The sequence below is a fragment of the Passer montanus genome, unplaced genomic scaffold (genome assembly GCF_014805655.1).
Source record: "Passer montanus isolate IOZ18808 unplaced genomic scaffold, ASM1480565v1 scaffold2, whole genome shotgun sequence".
NCBI lineage: Eukaryota > Metazoa > Chordata > Aves > Passeriformes > Passeridae > Passer > Passer montanus.
In genome coordinates, this window is record NW_024366591.1 from 14,065,327 (window position 1) to 14,082,469 (window position 17,143).

At 36.7% G+C, this 17,143-nt stretch overlaps 1 protein-coding gene across 1 annotated transcript in view; it reads right to left on the minus strand.

Moving 5' to 3' along the window:
- Window positions 1-17,143, minus strand: part of UTRN (utrophin) — a 303,831-nt gene that overhangs the window by 61,939 nt on the left and 224,749 nt on the right. Inside the window, exons 54-57 of the mRNA XM_039706856.1 lie at window positions 12,018-12,286; window positions 9,787-9,933; window positions 8,196-8,244; window positions 4,530-4,590 (exon numbers count right to left, since the gene is read on the minus strand). Coding sequence (XP_039562790.1) covers window positions 4,530-4,590; window positions 8,196-8,244; window positions 9,787-9,933; window positions 12,018-12,286 — 526 coding nt within the window. The remainder of the gene's footprint in view (window positions 1-4,529; window positions 4,591-8,195; window positions 8,245-9,786; window positions 9,934-12,017; window positions 12,287-17,143) is intronic.

Here is a 17,143-nt window from a genome sequence, read left to right on the forward strand (position 1 = left end):
TTTCATTTCTTTTTTCTTTTTTTTAAGCCCACTAGAAAATACTGTTTTGTGGTGAAAAGAGTTGGCATAATGCATCACAAGGGTATTGCACCTTAGAGGTTGGCAGAACCATTTATATGCAGATATTTTGAAATCACTCCAGAGAAATGTGCTACTGCATTTCTTTAATTGAAAATGAAGACAAGCACAGGAACTGGTAATTGAAGAAACTCTCAAACCTTCAAACTTGTATTACCTCTTTCTGTAAATTAGATTTTTTTCCCCTTCTAAGGGAAACACCTAATACTTATAAGAATGAGATTATGGATATAATTATAATATTTTTTTTTCTCTGCTCCTTTACTTCTCCCCCTCTTCCACATACAGGCATAAACCAAACATCAGCAAAGACTTTCTGAAGAGTCTTAAAAAATGGAGAAGCAGAAAACATTTTATTCCTGCCCCCATAAAGCTGAACAAAATATAGGAGGTGATAAAATAGGATTTCTAAGAAGCTGGTGATGCCAGCCACTTTGGAGGATTACAGAAAAGGCAAGGCAACTATGGCGTTTGATATCGATCAATTTAATGGTTGCAACAAGAAATTGCTCTCCCTATGTAATGCCCTGCATGAGATTAAACTCACTGCATCCTCTTCTGTATTGCCCTTTTGTTTCTTCTGCACAGCACAAATATCTAATAATTTATGGCATTGAAAGGTACATGGCCAAAGAACACTTAAATTATAGTTAAAAGAAAAACAGTGAGAAATGCTAGGGTAATTATGCTTTCTGCATATTCATCATGTTTCTCTCATGGAAGTTTAATGATTATAGTGTTTATTATTCTATTTCTTTTTAGAATATTTTTATTGAAATGTAATGAAAGACTATGCTTTTTTTTTTCCAGCAGCTTCAAGATTTTACAGATTAAGGGTTTCATTGAATTTTACTGTGCCTACAGACTACAGAAATACAAAATAATTCTATAACTGCATTAAGAAAAAAAATCAAACAGAAGGCAAAAGAAATTAAATTAAAATCACATCAACAGAACCAGCAACATTTCAAAAATCTGGCTTAGATAGTAAGACAATTCAAGAGAAGAGAAGTGACAGGGTAAATCATGTGTGTAAGTTCAGTTCAAATATCCACCATACCCCAGGAAACACACACTTTGATAAACCTGAAAATTCTTCTTCCACTAAGCAGGATAGTTGATTCTTTCCAAAATACCCCAAACCAGACTGCCTCTGTCTGAATTTATAGGGCAGAGGAGGTTGTACACTGGCTTTTTGATTGTTCCTGTGCCTCACTACTTGATTAAATACAACCCCAGAAAGGGCAGATGTGCCAACTGTTAGCAAATGGGGTGGGGACAACAAACTGCACTCCAAACTCACCACACCAAAGACCTTCCACTGAGCCACTTCTCTCTACCCATGTAAATGCAAGCTACCTCTGGTGTCAGGAACCAAACAAAGCGTTTCTTATCTGAAAATACAGACATCTTGCATCATTTTGACACTCTCCTTACAGACTAATTGCTACCTAAAGTACTTTCTCCTGCCTTCTCAGGCAGAGTTCCTCGATATTTTTAAACTACATTCTATATGCAATAAAACTGCAGACTGCAGTTGGTTATTTTTTCTTATTTTCCCCAAATACTCAGCATAGGTATAACTACATCATCATCTTCAGCTATGTGACTTTCTGAATATTTAACATTTCTCATTCAAGGACACAGACAAAAAGCTATGAAAATGAAGTAAAGTTATAAATTCATGGTTGTCTAAAAAAGTGTTCTTATTCAGAATTTAAGTAATCTGATTTCAATTAGCATTTATTTCCCTTTCAAAATTAATTTTTAAAATTTCTCATTTTTCAGCCACCTATCACTGGATCATACTTTTATTATCCTTGTTCTGCTATACCATAAAATGAACAACTGGCATCTTAAATCTTCCCTCTGAACACAGAAGTCTTCTTGTAAATACAGTCAGTTGCTCTCAAATGATAAAGTTTTTGAGACTTATTGCAGCTGTTGTCTCTACTCATGCTGTGCTTTACATGAAAGGCAACTCATTGAAAGATGTTAGTATAATTAAAAAAAAAAATCAGTTTCTCTCTTTTTCCTAGCCTTTCGTTCTATATAAAAATCATTAAATCTTATTGACTGTTCTCTTGAATTGTCTTACTCCATGTAATCATTCCAAACTAACAAGGTTTTTGTGTCAGTATTGTTTTTCTTTCTTCTTTAAACTGTGTCTGAAATTAAGCAACAGACAAAGATTAAAAAAAGGTATTTAAACCCAAGAGTACTCTCCAGCCTCATCATAACAAAGCAAATGAAGTTCAGAATCAGCTATTTTCTCCTTTATCTTCCACAATTCTCTGATTTATCTAGATGCTGCTGAAATCAATGATGTTTAGATCAGTAAGAAATAAAAAATGTAGGAAACTGCAGAAGTCAGTCTTCTTTCCAGACTGTGAAGCTACTGAAACCTTCAAGTTTTTTTCAAAAAGTAAATCTCACTAGTTAAATGTACCATCATTCCTTTTCAACACACAACAATCAAGACATTGCTTTAGCAGCATATATCATGTTGAAAGTAAGGAAAGATTACTAGGAAAGTCTTATTTGAGATGCAATAGTTAATTCTGTTGACTCCATTAAAGCCATCCTGAAAATGAAACAGTGGTCTCTGCTACTATAAAGAGCTCGACCCTCAAAGAACTTGCCCTACACTTATCGCCACTACCAAACTTTCTGTGAAAGACCATTAAAAACAATTTCTAAGAGATGCTGGGTTTTGTTTTTGAGCTCCAGCTGGCTTCATTCCACAATCAAGCTCTAGGGCCACCAACACACTCCTACGACAGGAGCAAGGCCTGTCCCGGGGAATACTTTACCACCAACTGGTGTGCATGGATCAGAAGGTATATCTTAATTTCTTCCATCTGTTCCTCTCTCTGTTCCCCAGCTCTGAATGAACTGGTGAGCTCCACAAAACCCTCTGAGGCCAACTCACGCCCCCAACTCCAACCATTGACTCTGATAAGGTAGAACAGGAACACAAATCTTTCAATGTCCACTAAGGACATACCCACAAGAAAAAACAGGCTTAGCGTACTTTTCCTCTTGCTTCCTGTAGTTTGCCACTTCAGCATTTTCCTTGAATTACTGCTGCAGGTGTGATCATTTTAAGAGCACTTCTGCCTGAGTCTGAGCAGTGAATGTGCCTCCACATCCAACTTCTTCCCTCTCTTCTTCCATTGGGAGGGAGGCAAGAACCTCTTCTCTATCATACCACAGTTTCTGCTGTCTCTTGCAAAACTTTTGAGCAGAAACACAAATGCTTTTATAGAGAATTCAAGGATGTTCATAGCAGGTTTTTGCTTTTTCTGGTTACCTATTCAGACCCTTTAAAGAAATTAATCTTCATATGACAGTTTAAAAACAACTGCCACATCTCAAGAAGGCTAACAGGTTTGATTGACAGATTTATTGGTACCTGCTTTCAAAGCTCTCAAGTACTTGTAAATTGTTTGAAGCACAACATGTGGCTCTCAGAGTTATGAGCAATATGCAATAGTAAAAAAATCCTCATGTTCTTTTAAAATGAACTATCTTCAGATCCATTTCACTGTCATCCTACAGATTTAAAAACCCTACTCTTTTCCTAAACACAAACTGGTAACATTTTAAACACAGATTTCCTTCAGCCTAAAATGTACTACTCGGGGTCTCGCTTATACAATGTACCTTCTTAAAATTTCATTTACCTTTCTAGCAAAGACCTATCCTCCTCTCAAAGCTGCAATATTTGACCTTAAAAGTACAGGCAAACAAAATAAACACTGGTAGATTAAAAAAACAAGCAAAGGGTTTGCTCTTTATAGAACATGTCAAGATCTCCACACCCCTAATTTAGGTATTCCTTATTATTTTCAAAATAAATATCTCAACCATTCCTCTTGGTAATCAAGGTAGTTGTAAAATTTTTGTAAATATTTATATCTGAGTAAAATTTACCTTAACTTCAATTACTATAAAAACTACCATAAAGTAAAGAAGATGACAAAAGAACAGTTGAGGCGTTTATTTACAAAGCAATTTTGCACAAAATGACGAATGGGCTCAATAGATATTAGTCACCACTGTCCTGCTCTAGGTTATGAACTTTTTGATTTTAAATACATTATTTATTCAATTTGTTCCCCTCTACAGTTTGTACTCTGAATGAGTCACACACACAAGAACAAGTCCAGTTTGAACACTGACAGTGTATTACACTAGAGTGCCTCTTCTGTTTCCTATGTGAGTGAGGTTCTTAATTAGGGTTTGTCAGTGACTTGTTTTCATGTATTTCTAAATTATGCAGCACACAAAGCAATAAACATTACTTTACAATATAGGCGGCACAATACTACATAGAGAAAATCTCAACAGCATTTCTGGCAACTACTTAGTACCTATGCTTTTCTGCTAGGTTATGGTCATAGCACTGTCTGTTATACTTCAGAAAAATAGAATCAAGGCAAACTTACTTGATATAATAGGGCACTTTGTTATGTGAAACAGATCTCTGCCATGGAAACTGTACAGAGGCTGAGGAAATAAAGAAAAGGTTGTTATTAGAAAGCACCTGTCATACTAAAAGAATCTAAATATCTTTTATTTATTTTGCAATTAATATGCTTATAATAAATTAAATTCAAACAATTAATATTTCCAAGACTACTTTCAGTAATTAGAATAGCAGCAGAAGAAACTTATGGCAATCTATCAGGATGATTACAGTCATCTATTTGATGCCACACTGGAATAAAACAAATGTGTTGATTCTACTTCAAAGAAGGATGATAAATTCTGAGCAAGCAAGCTAGGCATTTAGGGAAACTGCAGGCACTTGTTTTCCTACCTTTATAGGACTATTATCAGTTTATGATTTTAAAATAAATTATTCCACTAGTATAAATAATGCTCTGCAACAGAACAAGAAGAAGAAATAGCAACCTTGTTTTTATTAGTTACAACCCTTAGTTCCTATTTGCAACTCAAATTAATATTGATTAACATTCTATGGCCAAGGAAAAAAACCAAACAATTAAAACTTGTCTTAGCACTCCTTGACAAAGAACTGTAATCTTTGCAGAATTTATGCAAATCAGATATCATCCACAATATCAGGAATGTTTCTGCACACTGAGTTGGAAAAGGCATGAAGTCATACATGACACTGCAACTCTACGGATCAAAAGGTGAAGAGATAAAAGGTGAAAAGTGTTCAGGCCAGCAGGACTGTTGGTGCCCAACTTAAAAATAGCTATCTTTGAAAAGACATAGGTACATATATCAGAAATTATAGTGCCTGAGTAATTAGGGTTCCAGCATGAAAAAAGCTTCTTGCACTGGATTCCCTGTGTAAGCAGAGATTGAAAGAACAGGCAGGAACACGCGCTGAATTTACACTGCACACACATGACAGCGCTGCTGACACACAGTGCCTGCTCTTGGGTCCTGACAGCCCCCATTTAGGGCCCTGGTAAAACGAGACTCAGCTTTGATCCACAATGGATCTCAAGTAATTAAACTCTTGATTAATGTAATTTTCTACAATCTTGGCCCACTTTAGGATTCATCCTTCTTTGGAAAAAAAAAAAACTCCACTTGAAAGTAACTCTCTCCTCTTCCCTCAAGATCTCTGTAAACTGCAGTGAAGACTTACAAGCTGTAAAAGCCCCATAGGCTCTTGCAGCTACACACAGACAGGTCTTGCCCTGCTACCAGCTGGCTGGTGCCCAAGGGTTTCATGGCTGATACCTCTTCCTAAACCACACAAAATACCATGATTTATAATTTAAGAAATATTGATGTACTGAAAGACAGATTAACTGGGAATAATATTGGGGAAATTACAGGAATAAAGTAAACCACTTTCTTTACTGGAAAAAAAACAAGAGAAAATTCCATCTTTATTTGAAGAAGGTTACATTTGCAATAAAGACTTAGATAAAGAAAAAACATAAAGGCTAAATGTTCAAACAGATGTAGCTTGCTAAAAAATAATCCTTAGGTCTTCACAGATCTGAGAAAAAAAAAGTAAAATCAACCTGATAGGTGAAAGTGGCCATCAGCTTTAGAGTTTCATTCTCCAGTGTCACAATTTGGCACCAATGGTGGCTCCTGTTCTAGTACATTAATTATGTCAGCTAAGTAAGAATTTGCTTAACTACAATTTATTTGCTATGACAGATACAGATATTCTGCACTGACATAAATATGAACTAAACGTAATCAATTAAATTACTAATTATTGTGAACTAAGTCATATTCTATTTCTTTGGGAACAATTTTTGTAAAACATTGCCAGCTCTCTGCTGTAGGAAAGTCTGAAAAATGAGAGTACCATTCTCTTTTAAAAATCACTGATGAAAACTGAACATAGTAGTTCTCAACTTGGCATTCACTAGCAGGCCTGCAGATATTAGTATGGCTGAGATGCTTTGAGCAGGCCACTGGAGACATAAACTGTTTGTTAGGGAACATGTGGAATCAGTGCTCTGTGGATGTTCATGGATTTGTCTCAGAAAGCATACAAAAAACATAACAGAATAGTGGATCATCAGCCTTGAAAAACGAAATAAAATTATTACAGAAAAATCAAGTTACTATTTCTAAAAGCAGAAGGCAGCAAAAAGCAATCTTTTTGCAAGAAATAATGGATTATAAGGATTCTTCACTTTTATCTGTGTTAGGAATGTGTAAAATTTACTGATCAGTGACTAACTGGAAAAGTGCTTACCTTCCACCTCAAAAGCACTGAAAAACAAATCAACCAAATTCTGCCTCCCAATGACAGGAGGGGACAAATAGCTCAGCAAAAAAAGGGATTGTAGACTGCAGTGGCCTACTAGTACAGCTTTACCTCAGACTCCTAACACAGAACATTTTATGAAGGGATAATATATTGTTTGGTAGTTTTTAAAGACTTTGAAGCCCTTTCATAGTGATGGTCTGCATGAATACATGCAATTGGTGTTCCAAGAAGTCACATGGTAGTATCAAATGCTGCACTGTGCTTTTTTAGCACAGAAACATTTCTGGCCACTGCAGAGATGAAATCACTGGACTAACAGGGGTGGAACCAGGGTGCTGGACAATCTCATCAAGGCTTCCTTTCCCCTAAAAGGTTGGACTACATGATCTTTTGAGGTCAGATCCTTTCAAACAGGGCTACTCCATCATTCCATGAATCTGATGAACAGGCAGAAATAGCTGTCTTGCTAGCAAAAATTCCTGATTAAATGGTAACTGGGATCTAGTCAGTTGAAAATGGTGTGATGGCAAGTTATGGTTCCTTCTTAGTATTTTGAGGAAGAGTAACAAGTAAGTGAGGTAAACTGAAAATAGCTGCTGTCAGATAAGCAGAGATAAAAACCTAATTCAGAAGTGCAACTTTGGAAATGAAGATTTGCAGAAGACATACATATATAATCAATCTCACTCTTGGGAGTTTGAGATTGTTCTATTCAGACTACTACTCTATTTGTTCCTCACAACTAGAAGTCACTTATTGCTGCTAAAAAGGTTTGAAATTTTTGATTTAGAATACACAGTCTTTCAACCTCTCAGGATAAAGCCTTCAACTTGCCAGATTTAATTATTTTTTCTAGTATTATTTTACTTCTGAATTTACTGTTCCTGACTTACATTTACCAGACACTATATAAAGTTGAAGGTATAAGTTCTCTAACTCCATCTTGCTAAAGCTCTAGAAAATATTTGATTGTTGGTTGTTTTGTTGTTGTTGGTTTTTTAAGATACTTTAGTTGTAGTTGGTGTGGGGAAAGAGGTTGTTTTTAGCAAATGGTTTAAATGAATAACTACATATTGTTTTTCCAAAACTGTGCTACTTAGCTGTAATTCTGTGTGGTATCTATCAGCATGGAAATCATCCTGGAAACTTCCCATTTTTTACCTTGGTATGTAACAAACTGAATGTCTCCTTAAGCCTGAAGAATATTGCCTAAACACGGCTGAGGAATGCTGATAAGGCACTGCATAGTCTCTGTGGACATAATTCTATAAATGTTTTAACCAGCAACAAAGCCAGATTACCACTCAGACTTGTGAACATGGTGTTTTATTGAGGCATGTTGTAAGCCAGTTCAAGGAAACGATTCAGGCCAAGACAAACAAAACCAGCCAACCTTTCTGGGTAAGTTTTACATGTGGACTCTTCCACTGATTCTCCCTCAACTAGAATAAGAAAGAAACAACTAGAATTCTGAGAAACAACTTCTACGTTGCTTCCTAACCTGTTTTATTTACAGAGACTAGACTGACTAGTCTTACAAACAGTTCATCTGGCGTTCTTCAGCAAAGCCAAAGGTAGCACTTGATCTGTAATCTTTTTAACAAGGTATTACATAGATGCACCGGTCAGGTTACAAGTTTGACACTACAAGAGCTACAAAACCACTGTGGCAACAGTATGCAATTCTTCTAATAGGGCTTTTAAAAAGAAATAAATCCTATACTTTTGAAGTTGTTTGTTTGTTCTGTCAATTTAAAAAAAAGGACAAAATGGCTCCAGGAATTGCTGGTTTGCATAACAGCTGTAATATTTTATATACACTGCATTTGGTTTACTGAAAAACCAACTGTCAATTCAAAATAAGAACATGGTTGTAACATAAGTCAAGAAAAAAAAATCCAGATTTATTTAGTGATTTAAATTATATTAGCTATACAGTGACATACACTACTTCAAAATCTCTGGGAAAGATCTGCTCATTTTTATGTTGTCTTCACAACTCCTGCAATAATGTTATCTTTTTTATAGAAGCTCTCAGTAAAAAACTGGAGAGGTGATAGAGTTAAAATTCTGTCTCATTAGCTCTGATGATGGCAGGTAGGCTGGAACATCAGGAAACCAACATGAACCTTAATACCACAACCTATCTATGCATAACAATTATATAAACTCAGTTTTTGCCTTAGTAGATGTGAGATTATAGGCTTACACCTCTAAAACATTTATTAAAAAGATGCAAGGATAGGTCCTGAGGAAGCAATGCATGTGTGCTTTTCCCAGCCCTTTACTAGAAGTTCCAGGAATGTATGACACAGACCCTTTAAAAAAACATGACAAATCCAGGGAGCTCTTCCTTTGTGCCATCCTAGCAAGTGAGGAAGCAAAAGGAAATGGAAGAAAAAGTTGAAAAGTTGTCACAAGCACGCAAAGATTCTGGAACAGTCACTGGTCAGACACTGCAGCAGAGGACAAGGAATAAAGCAGTGAGGGCACACTCATCTCAGATTTCTTCTGCTTTTTATGCTAAATTGCTCTAGAATATATCTTGTTATAGCTCTACTAATACTTAAATCACTTTAAGTGAAATTTCCTACAGAAACTGAACATTCAAAGACAATAAAACAGCTTTCACACAAGGTGGAAACAACAAAAATTTTTACACCCGTTTTTGGTGACACAGATTTATGCAGTAAAATCTACTGCTACAAGACACACAAAAGAACCATGCAGCAATAGTTCCCTCTATTTTCCAGAATTTATTGCAGTTTCCTGTTTGAATAAACTGCTGAAATAGATTGAAAGGAAAAGCTTTTGGCCAAGCTACAGCAGGAAAGGCAGCTCCTTTTTTTGCATTGGTACTAACAGAATAACACCTCAGTGACAGAAGTAATGAACAAATGGTAATAAATGAATCTTTTAAGAAAGGAGAGGAGTGTGAGAAATATCCCTCCCCACACGCCTGCTGTAAATAATCAGAAGAATACCTGTAAAAGTTTCCACCGCATATTGAGATCATCCAGTTGACGAGACATCTTTAAAGATGGATAAAGGTCAAGTGGAGACAGCTGGCTGGACAAATCATTCACTGTTTTAACTTTTAAGCTGATTGGAGCAATTTCTTCTCTAAAAGCCTAGAAGGGTAAGAAAGACACTTATGTTCAGTTGACATCTGAGCAGCACAAAAGTGTAACTCCACATGGTGCTGACCTGCCCAATGTGGCAGTTTATGCTAAACAACTGCACACAAGGCAGTTCTCAGCAAAAAAAGTTCATTCATATCCACTTTAAGGAAAAAGAGTATGAAACTTACTGAAATGCCCATAAGCAAATTGCACCCCTAAAAGAATTTAATTAATTGTTTTTTTGTGGTGCTGTCTGGCTTTTTCTTTGCAAAGGAAAATACACAATGCTATATTAGGAGTTTTACCAGCATAGAGCCTGCCAACTATTCTTAAGAAAAACACTGTTCAGTAGCTATAGTTTTGAAGTATTAAGCAGCTGACAAAAATTCAATTTAAAAACTATTATTGAACTAGCAAAGCATGAAGGAATGCATCTTCTAAGGAAAAGGAGTACAATGTTTTACCTGATTAGAACCAGAGAATAAAGCTATTACAATGACTAAAAAGAAGTAAAAGGTTTATTGAATCAAATCGAACTAAATACAGTATTAAGACAAAATTGATGCAAGTTTAGTTAAAGTTTAAAAGATGCTTCAAATGTCTTGCTTGCTGTGAGCAGTTAAGTGTTCAGTCCTGTAAACAGCTTGATTAAACATCATTAAATGAGCCCAAAACAACTGTAAAGGAAGTATTTTCTTTGGATAATTTAATTATTTACCTCCCTTCAATAATCACTCTCATTAGGCCAAGGAACAGAAAGAACAGAAAGAACATACTGTTAAGAAAGAAACAATGGGTTTCTGGACAGTGAGTAGGCCCCTATTGTTTCAGCAAAAGTTACTGTTTTTCCACAGCAATGAAAATCTGAAAGACTTTGCTTTCATCTACTTTACAGAAAAAGCCATTAAGATATGACAAATCACTTCTTAGCATGAAAAAAAGGAACTATTCAGCATTAGCATCTTATTTCTTGCTTTAGCATCTATATTAGAATATAAGAGAAGAAGGAAATTATTCATTACTCTTTTCAAATCAACAGCAGTCTGGATATTAACTCACCTTTGACTGCCTTTGTTTTAAAGATTTCAGTTCCATTAACCTTGAATGCAACAATACAATTTGGAGAATGAGCATGCTTACATTGCTATATGTGAAATAATGTCGCCCTGTGAATTCAGACACTGTATACATAGAGAGAATATCTACAGAAACCTGGCTGCAGCCCGTTTTATTCTTCTAACACCAGCATGCTATGCTGAAGACATAGAATGTCAGGTACACAAGTCCAGGGTCTTCTAATGCTTTGCTACATTCATTCTTAAGCTTAAAAAATGAAAATCTGTGTTTGTGAAACAGAAGCTTAGCAGTAAATGGTGAATTTGCCCGAAACAGCAATCTTCTCTACCTACATGTGCATACCCACACATTCTGCTGGAATCCACGATATTCACTGCACTGTACTGTTTCCAATCAGCTTTTCTGAACAATGCTAATTATCAGAAGATAGTCTCCTTCTTGAGGAGCTCTGCATTACCAAGTCCCTACCCGATCCATGAAGTTAGACAGGGGATGACTACTACCCACCAAAAGCAGCCATGCCTTGGGATGCTGAGCCCTGCATGGAACCCAGGCAGCAAAAAGTGGTTTGCCAACAACAACATTATAAGGTATTATGTATTCTTCAGATTGAAATAATCCTGGTGAGAAGCCACGCTAAAGTAAAAGCAAATGCAAATTTGCTCATACAAAAAAAAAATAGACAATAGGCATGTTTAGTTTGTGAAAGTTAAGGAACATAAATTAAAACTATGTATTTATTTCTGTGTTATTAAGAAAGCTCTGAATGTTTTTCTAGAAAGAGTTACACTTGATGGCCAAACAGATCTGTGTGTGTATGTAATCCCAGCCAACACTGGGAATGTGGCCCAGCTCTGGCCTTTATTTGAGACTTCAGATACAATCTTTAAAGACTTTATACTGCACATGAGAATTTCAGCATACAGTGTATAAATATCTAATGCGACTAGAGGAACTAGAATGGAGAGGTTTAACTCACAAACAAACTAAATATTTCCCAGGAGTTCCACACTTACCGTAGTTTTCTCAATGTGATCTGGTAATGAATCTATGAGCAAGTCTCCTACAGGTTTCCAGCCATTCCTCACATTTTCAGCCTCCTTCAAATCAGCGTCAAGGTCATCCATGGCACACTGAAGGTCTTTCAGTTTTTCTAATGCTTTGTCCACTTGCTTCTGCCAGATACTGGCACTGGCATTTAGGTTCTCCCATTTCTCTTTTACCTCTGATGACTGCTTACGCATGGCTTTGGCAATCTTCAAGGCTTTCTCCTCAGGGGTCAGTTCTGCAGAGGGGAATAACAGTTACACTGTTAATTTCTTACTTTTGTGTGGTTAAACAGATAGTGCTCCTGAAATGCACACTCAAGACAGTCAGTAAGTCCAGTGTCAACTGTTAATTTATTTCAGCAGGTAAAGGTAGAAGAAAGTCCACCTTGCTGTAACTGAAATAAACCTCAATCACTCCTACTGACAACACAATTCTTGATCAGAAGACAGGAAACTATTCCTGACTTCCATATAGTATGATACCCAAAAAGTAAGAGCAGCTTACTGCTGATTTGTTACTTTTGGAGGGACAGTGAAAGGAAATATAAGATCTTTCTTTCTTCATGGAAACTTCATTAGGTAATCTTTGCATCATTTCATGTAGAAAGAGCAAGGACAGGGTTTTGTTCCTGGATCTCTTACCACCACCTTTCACTGTGGCACTAGGATGTCTCTTCATATTCAGCAGCAAAACCCAAGGTACACCAAGTGCCATAGGGGCGCGCGGTTCTGCAGCACTACATCAGTTTTTCTGTGTAAACACTGAAGTCCAAAAAGGCTGGTTTAAATAGCTTTTCCAAACCTACAAATGTTCTATGGAAGCTGTTGAAAAAGAATCAAGCTTATGGTGTACTATTTCTTACAAATTTTAGGTTTATGTGTCTAGATCCCACACAACCCAGGAACCATGGAAAACCTTCAGTTTGAGACTGAGCAAGACCCAGACAGCTTCAAAGCTAAAAAGAAAATCCTATAACATCCCTAGCAGGTCCTGCTGTCTAGTGCCCAGGGAGTCCCTTGCTGAAAAAAACTCATGGAAAGCTTCCTTCATCAGGGAAGAGTTGCTTCAGTAATGACAAACAAACATAGCCAGCCTCAGAGGATTCCCCTTCTACATAAAAGCAAGCAGAAGAAACTATAATGCAAAAAACTGAGAACAAAAGAAGGAGCAGAGACGTGACATGCACTGAAACTAAGCCAATTGGCCTTCTATTCAGTCCTATATAAAAGCCCTGGAAAAGGTTTATCACAGTACTCTTGTGATTAAAACTCAAGTGTTGCCTATGAATAAATTATACACAATCATGCAATGATGAAAGTACTATTTTTGTCAGAAGTCAGATGAGACACACCATCTTCCTTTTACTGATAGACAGTCTTTAAAATCATTATAACTGACTGAACTTGGAGCTGCTGCTGTGGTTGGAGGAGGGTGAGAGGGCAACAGAGAAAATGTGTGGGAGGGAAGTTTTTGCTTTACAAAGGCCTGATGAATGTCAAAGTAAATGCACAGTTATGGCTGCAAAAGCTACCCAACTGTGCCTCTTATATGCAACTGTTGTCCCATAGCACCCAATACAGAAAAGCATATTGTAAATAATTAACACAAAATAAAACATTGGAATACACTCCAATTTGTTGTTGAGAAGTCACTTTTTTCCAGGTAAAAAAGTAACAGGGAGTTGTTTGAATTTCTGCCCACCAGTTCCACATATTTGTTCTGGTTTTACTTTTAAAGTTGTTTTCAAATCTTGTTAGCCCATATAGGTATTGATATATGCTAGACTATGACCACTACAAGAGTATTTAACAAGACAATCTAGATGCCACATCTGGGAAAAAAAAACCACAAACCAAATAAACAAAAATCAACCCACAATGCAACTACAATTCATATTACAAATTATAGAGAGGGTGTTGCCCAAAAGCAACCAAAAGGACCTTGCTGGGAAGTGGTTATGTAGGAGAAACAACAAAAGAGGAATGGTAGCCAGAGCACAGTGGAGGGCAAGAGTAAACAAGAGCCAACAGCACCAAGGGAAGGGAGACACATACCCAGCCTGTGGGTTGTGCTGCAGGCCTTGACCTCAAAAGAGAGAGCCATTTGAAGAAGAGTGCAGCTGAGTGATACAAGAGACATTTTGAGCTTACCAAGTGTTTTAAGTTAATATTTCAATGACTTGTCATAAGCTATTACATGAGAGCACTGCCTGTGTACACTCTGCCTTTAAAAGCAGAGATTGTACCCAGGCTTAGGGACACTGCAGTGGCAAGAAGGTATCACAGAGGAGAAACTTGGAACCAAATGACCATGAAAAAAATCCCACAATGCTTAACTAGATGCAAAGAGACATGAACTTTGTACGTAGCTCTGGGATATGGAGATGTGGCAGTAACCTACAATTTGCAATACTGACACAACAGAACAAATATGAAGACCAAAGCTGTGCTGTGATAAATTGCACTTGTCTCTGGATTTACAGCATTTCACAGTAGAATGAATGGCATTATAGCACAACACAGTTTTGGAATGACCTTTACCCCAAGTTCTGCAAAGAAAATATTTCTTCATTTCTTTTGAAAAGAAATGAAACTCATGCTCCAAGTAAAACCCTCTTTAAGGAAAAAAATTCTTTTACACAGAAAAGAACAGCTACAAAATGCCTATGTAAAGACATCAAAGAAGTTGTTAGCATAAGTACTTCTGGAATAATTCACCTTTGAGAATAATAATATATTGATGAATGAATGGAAATTCACTACAGTCCAGTGACAAAGGGACTGTGAACAATCTAGAAGAACAATCTGCACCTAAGGATCAGCACTTAGTATTACAGATTCTCTCACAGACTGAGGTTTCCTGTCATAAACTATAGTTGTTGGCAACCAAACCTCAGCAGTGAAAGCTGCAAGACTTATAAATGAGGATTAAGGGAACACCCAGAGGTGGAACACCTTACATAAGGCAAGGCAGCACTGAGCTTCATTGAAAGGGGAGAGAAAATTGCAGACCTATTGGATAAAGTCTCTTCTGTTGGTACCACAAACATGTGAATACAGGGACACTATACCCAGAAACTGGACTAAGGTGAAGTTCCATATATGCAAAGCTCCAGTCTACCACTTTGATCCAACATCATGCAGTCACATAATTCGTTATCTGTTGTCAGAGCCAAATTCTACCAACTCTGCATGAAAGAATAGAATGCTGCAAGACCTGAGCATGTCTAAACCAGATTATTATCCAGTTAAAAAGATCTGTTGCTTGACAAAGAACATGTGGGAAGCTTTATAGTAAGAGCTGAAAATCTTGCAAAACTCTTTGGCTTTCCTTAAAGGTATCGACACAGCAGATCCAATGAGTGCTTCTTGCTCTAACAGAGACAATAAGAAGAGAAGTGGCTGTAGCACCTGGGGTTAGGTTTAGGGGTGGTTATGATGGTCCCCAGTTAACAAGTGGATTAGATAATCCTGAAAGTCTTTTACAAGCTTGATGATTCAGTGATTAGAAGAGGGGGACAATAGCCTGACTTCATCTGGACAGCTAAAACAAGGCAGCTTCACTCACAAAACTCTTATTTGGGGATGTGAAAGAGATTCCAGAATTACTGGGGTGATACAAGTATCCCAACAGAACTGAAACTCAAAACATGTCTGAAGACCATTTGTCAAATCAATGTTATTGTGCAAGGATATCTACTACATGTTGTATTTGAAAAATATTAATTCATTGCAAGACTGCTTTATTTTACAAAAGCTTTGGAAGTGCTTGTAACCCTTGCACTAAAAAGACATTTACAAGGGAAATAGAGCAAAACATGCTTTTATGAGCTATAAACCATTCAGCATATATTCATTTAACAGAAATACATCTTGTATAACTTTATGTTTTCCATCACAAAAGCCCAAGTTATTAATGAGCAACACATTACTTTTTTTCAAGCAGAGATCATATTCTTCAAGATACTGGTTGCATAGCATAAAATTGCAAATTTCAAAGGAAGAGTTTTCTTCTCTTAGTTTGGAATTCATTTAACCAGCCTGTCATTACACAAACCAGAAGACAAGATTCCTTTTTGCTGTGAAAAAATTTTACACAGTATTCATTGCTCTTTTGTTCCTACTTAATATAAAATCTTCTAAATCATCAGTTTGATCCATGTCTTCCCACTCCTTTTTTTTTAATGGTACTTATTACATTATCCTCACTTCAGCAGCTGCTGAGAGGGTAAGAAGAGCCTATATTCACTGGACCATCTGTTTACCAGAGAGGACAGATATTAACTGACCTTGCAGTCAGGTCAAAGTAGTCCTCTTCTGTAGTGAAAAAAAAAAATCTTGATTTTAACATACATTTTTTGTCACAAACACAGACTGAAAGCTCCAACAGCTTTGCTATGTCTCTAGCACAGCCTGAGTGCCATAGAAGGAGAACTTTCAGGCCCGAATTTTCAGCATATTGTTTCTTTGCATGCTTACATCTATGGATAATAGTAGTGAAGAAAATTCCTCTTGCTTAAGAATTTATTTTAGATCTCAAACTATTTGGCTGTAGCAGTTTTCATTCCAATCAACTGATTAATCCTTATTATGTAGCCCTGAACTAGTGATCTCTTTCCATCTTGCCAAAATTACAACAATTTCCTTTCACTTCTGCTAAATTCTTCATCAAATATACTGGAACTGGAGATGATTTCATATTGCCTCCTTCTCACATGATGTTGTCTCACATTGCCTCTTCCTTGGTTCAATCAATCTTTGCAGCAAAAGCAATGCTTGACACAGCACTGTGCTCATTACAAAAACTTTCATAGCATTAGAATAGGCACAATGGCCCATGATCAAACTCCTACACAGAAGATCCAAAAGCAGTGCTATTGTTGGATCATGAAGTCTTTAGCATTGCTGCAGAGAAAGCATTGTCTGAGTTTCTAACAACCTTGACAGAAAATTTAGTCCTGATGAGATGGGAACAAGAAGTTTAAGAACAAGCAGCAGTTGGTTAAACGTTCAATGTAAACATGCTTCCACCCAGAGAACATCCCGTATTTCAGATAAATCTGGGACACAACAGAGCCTACAAGTCAATAATG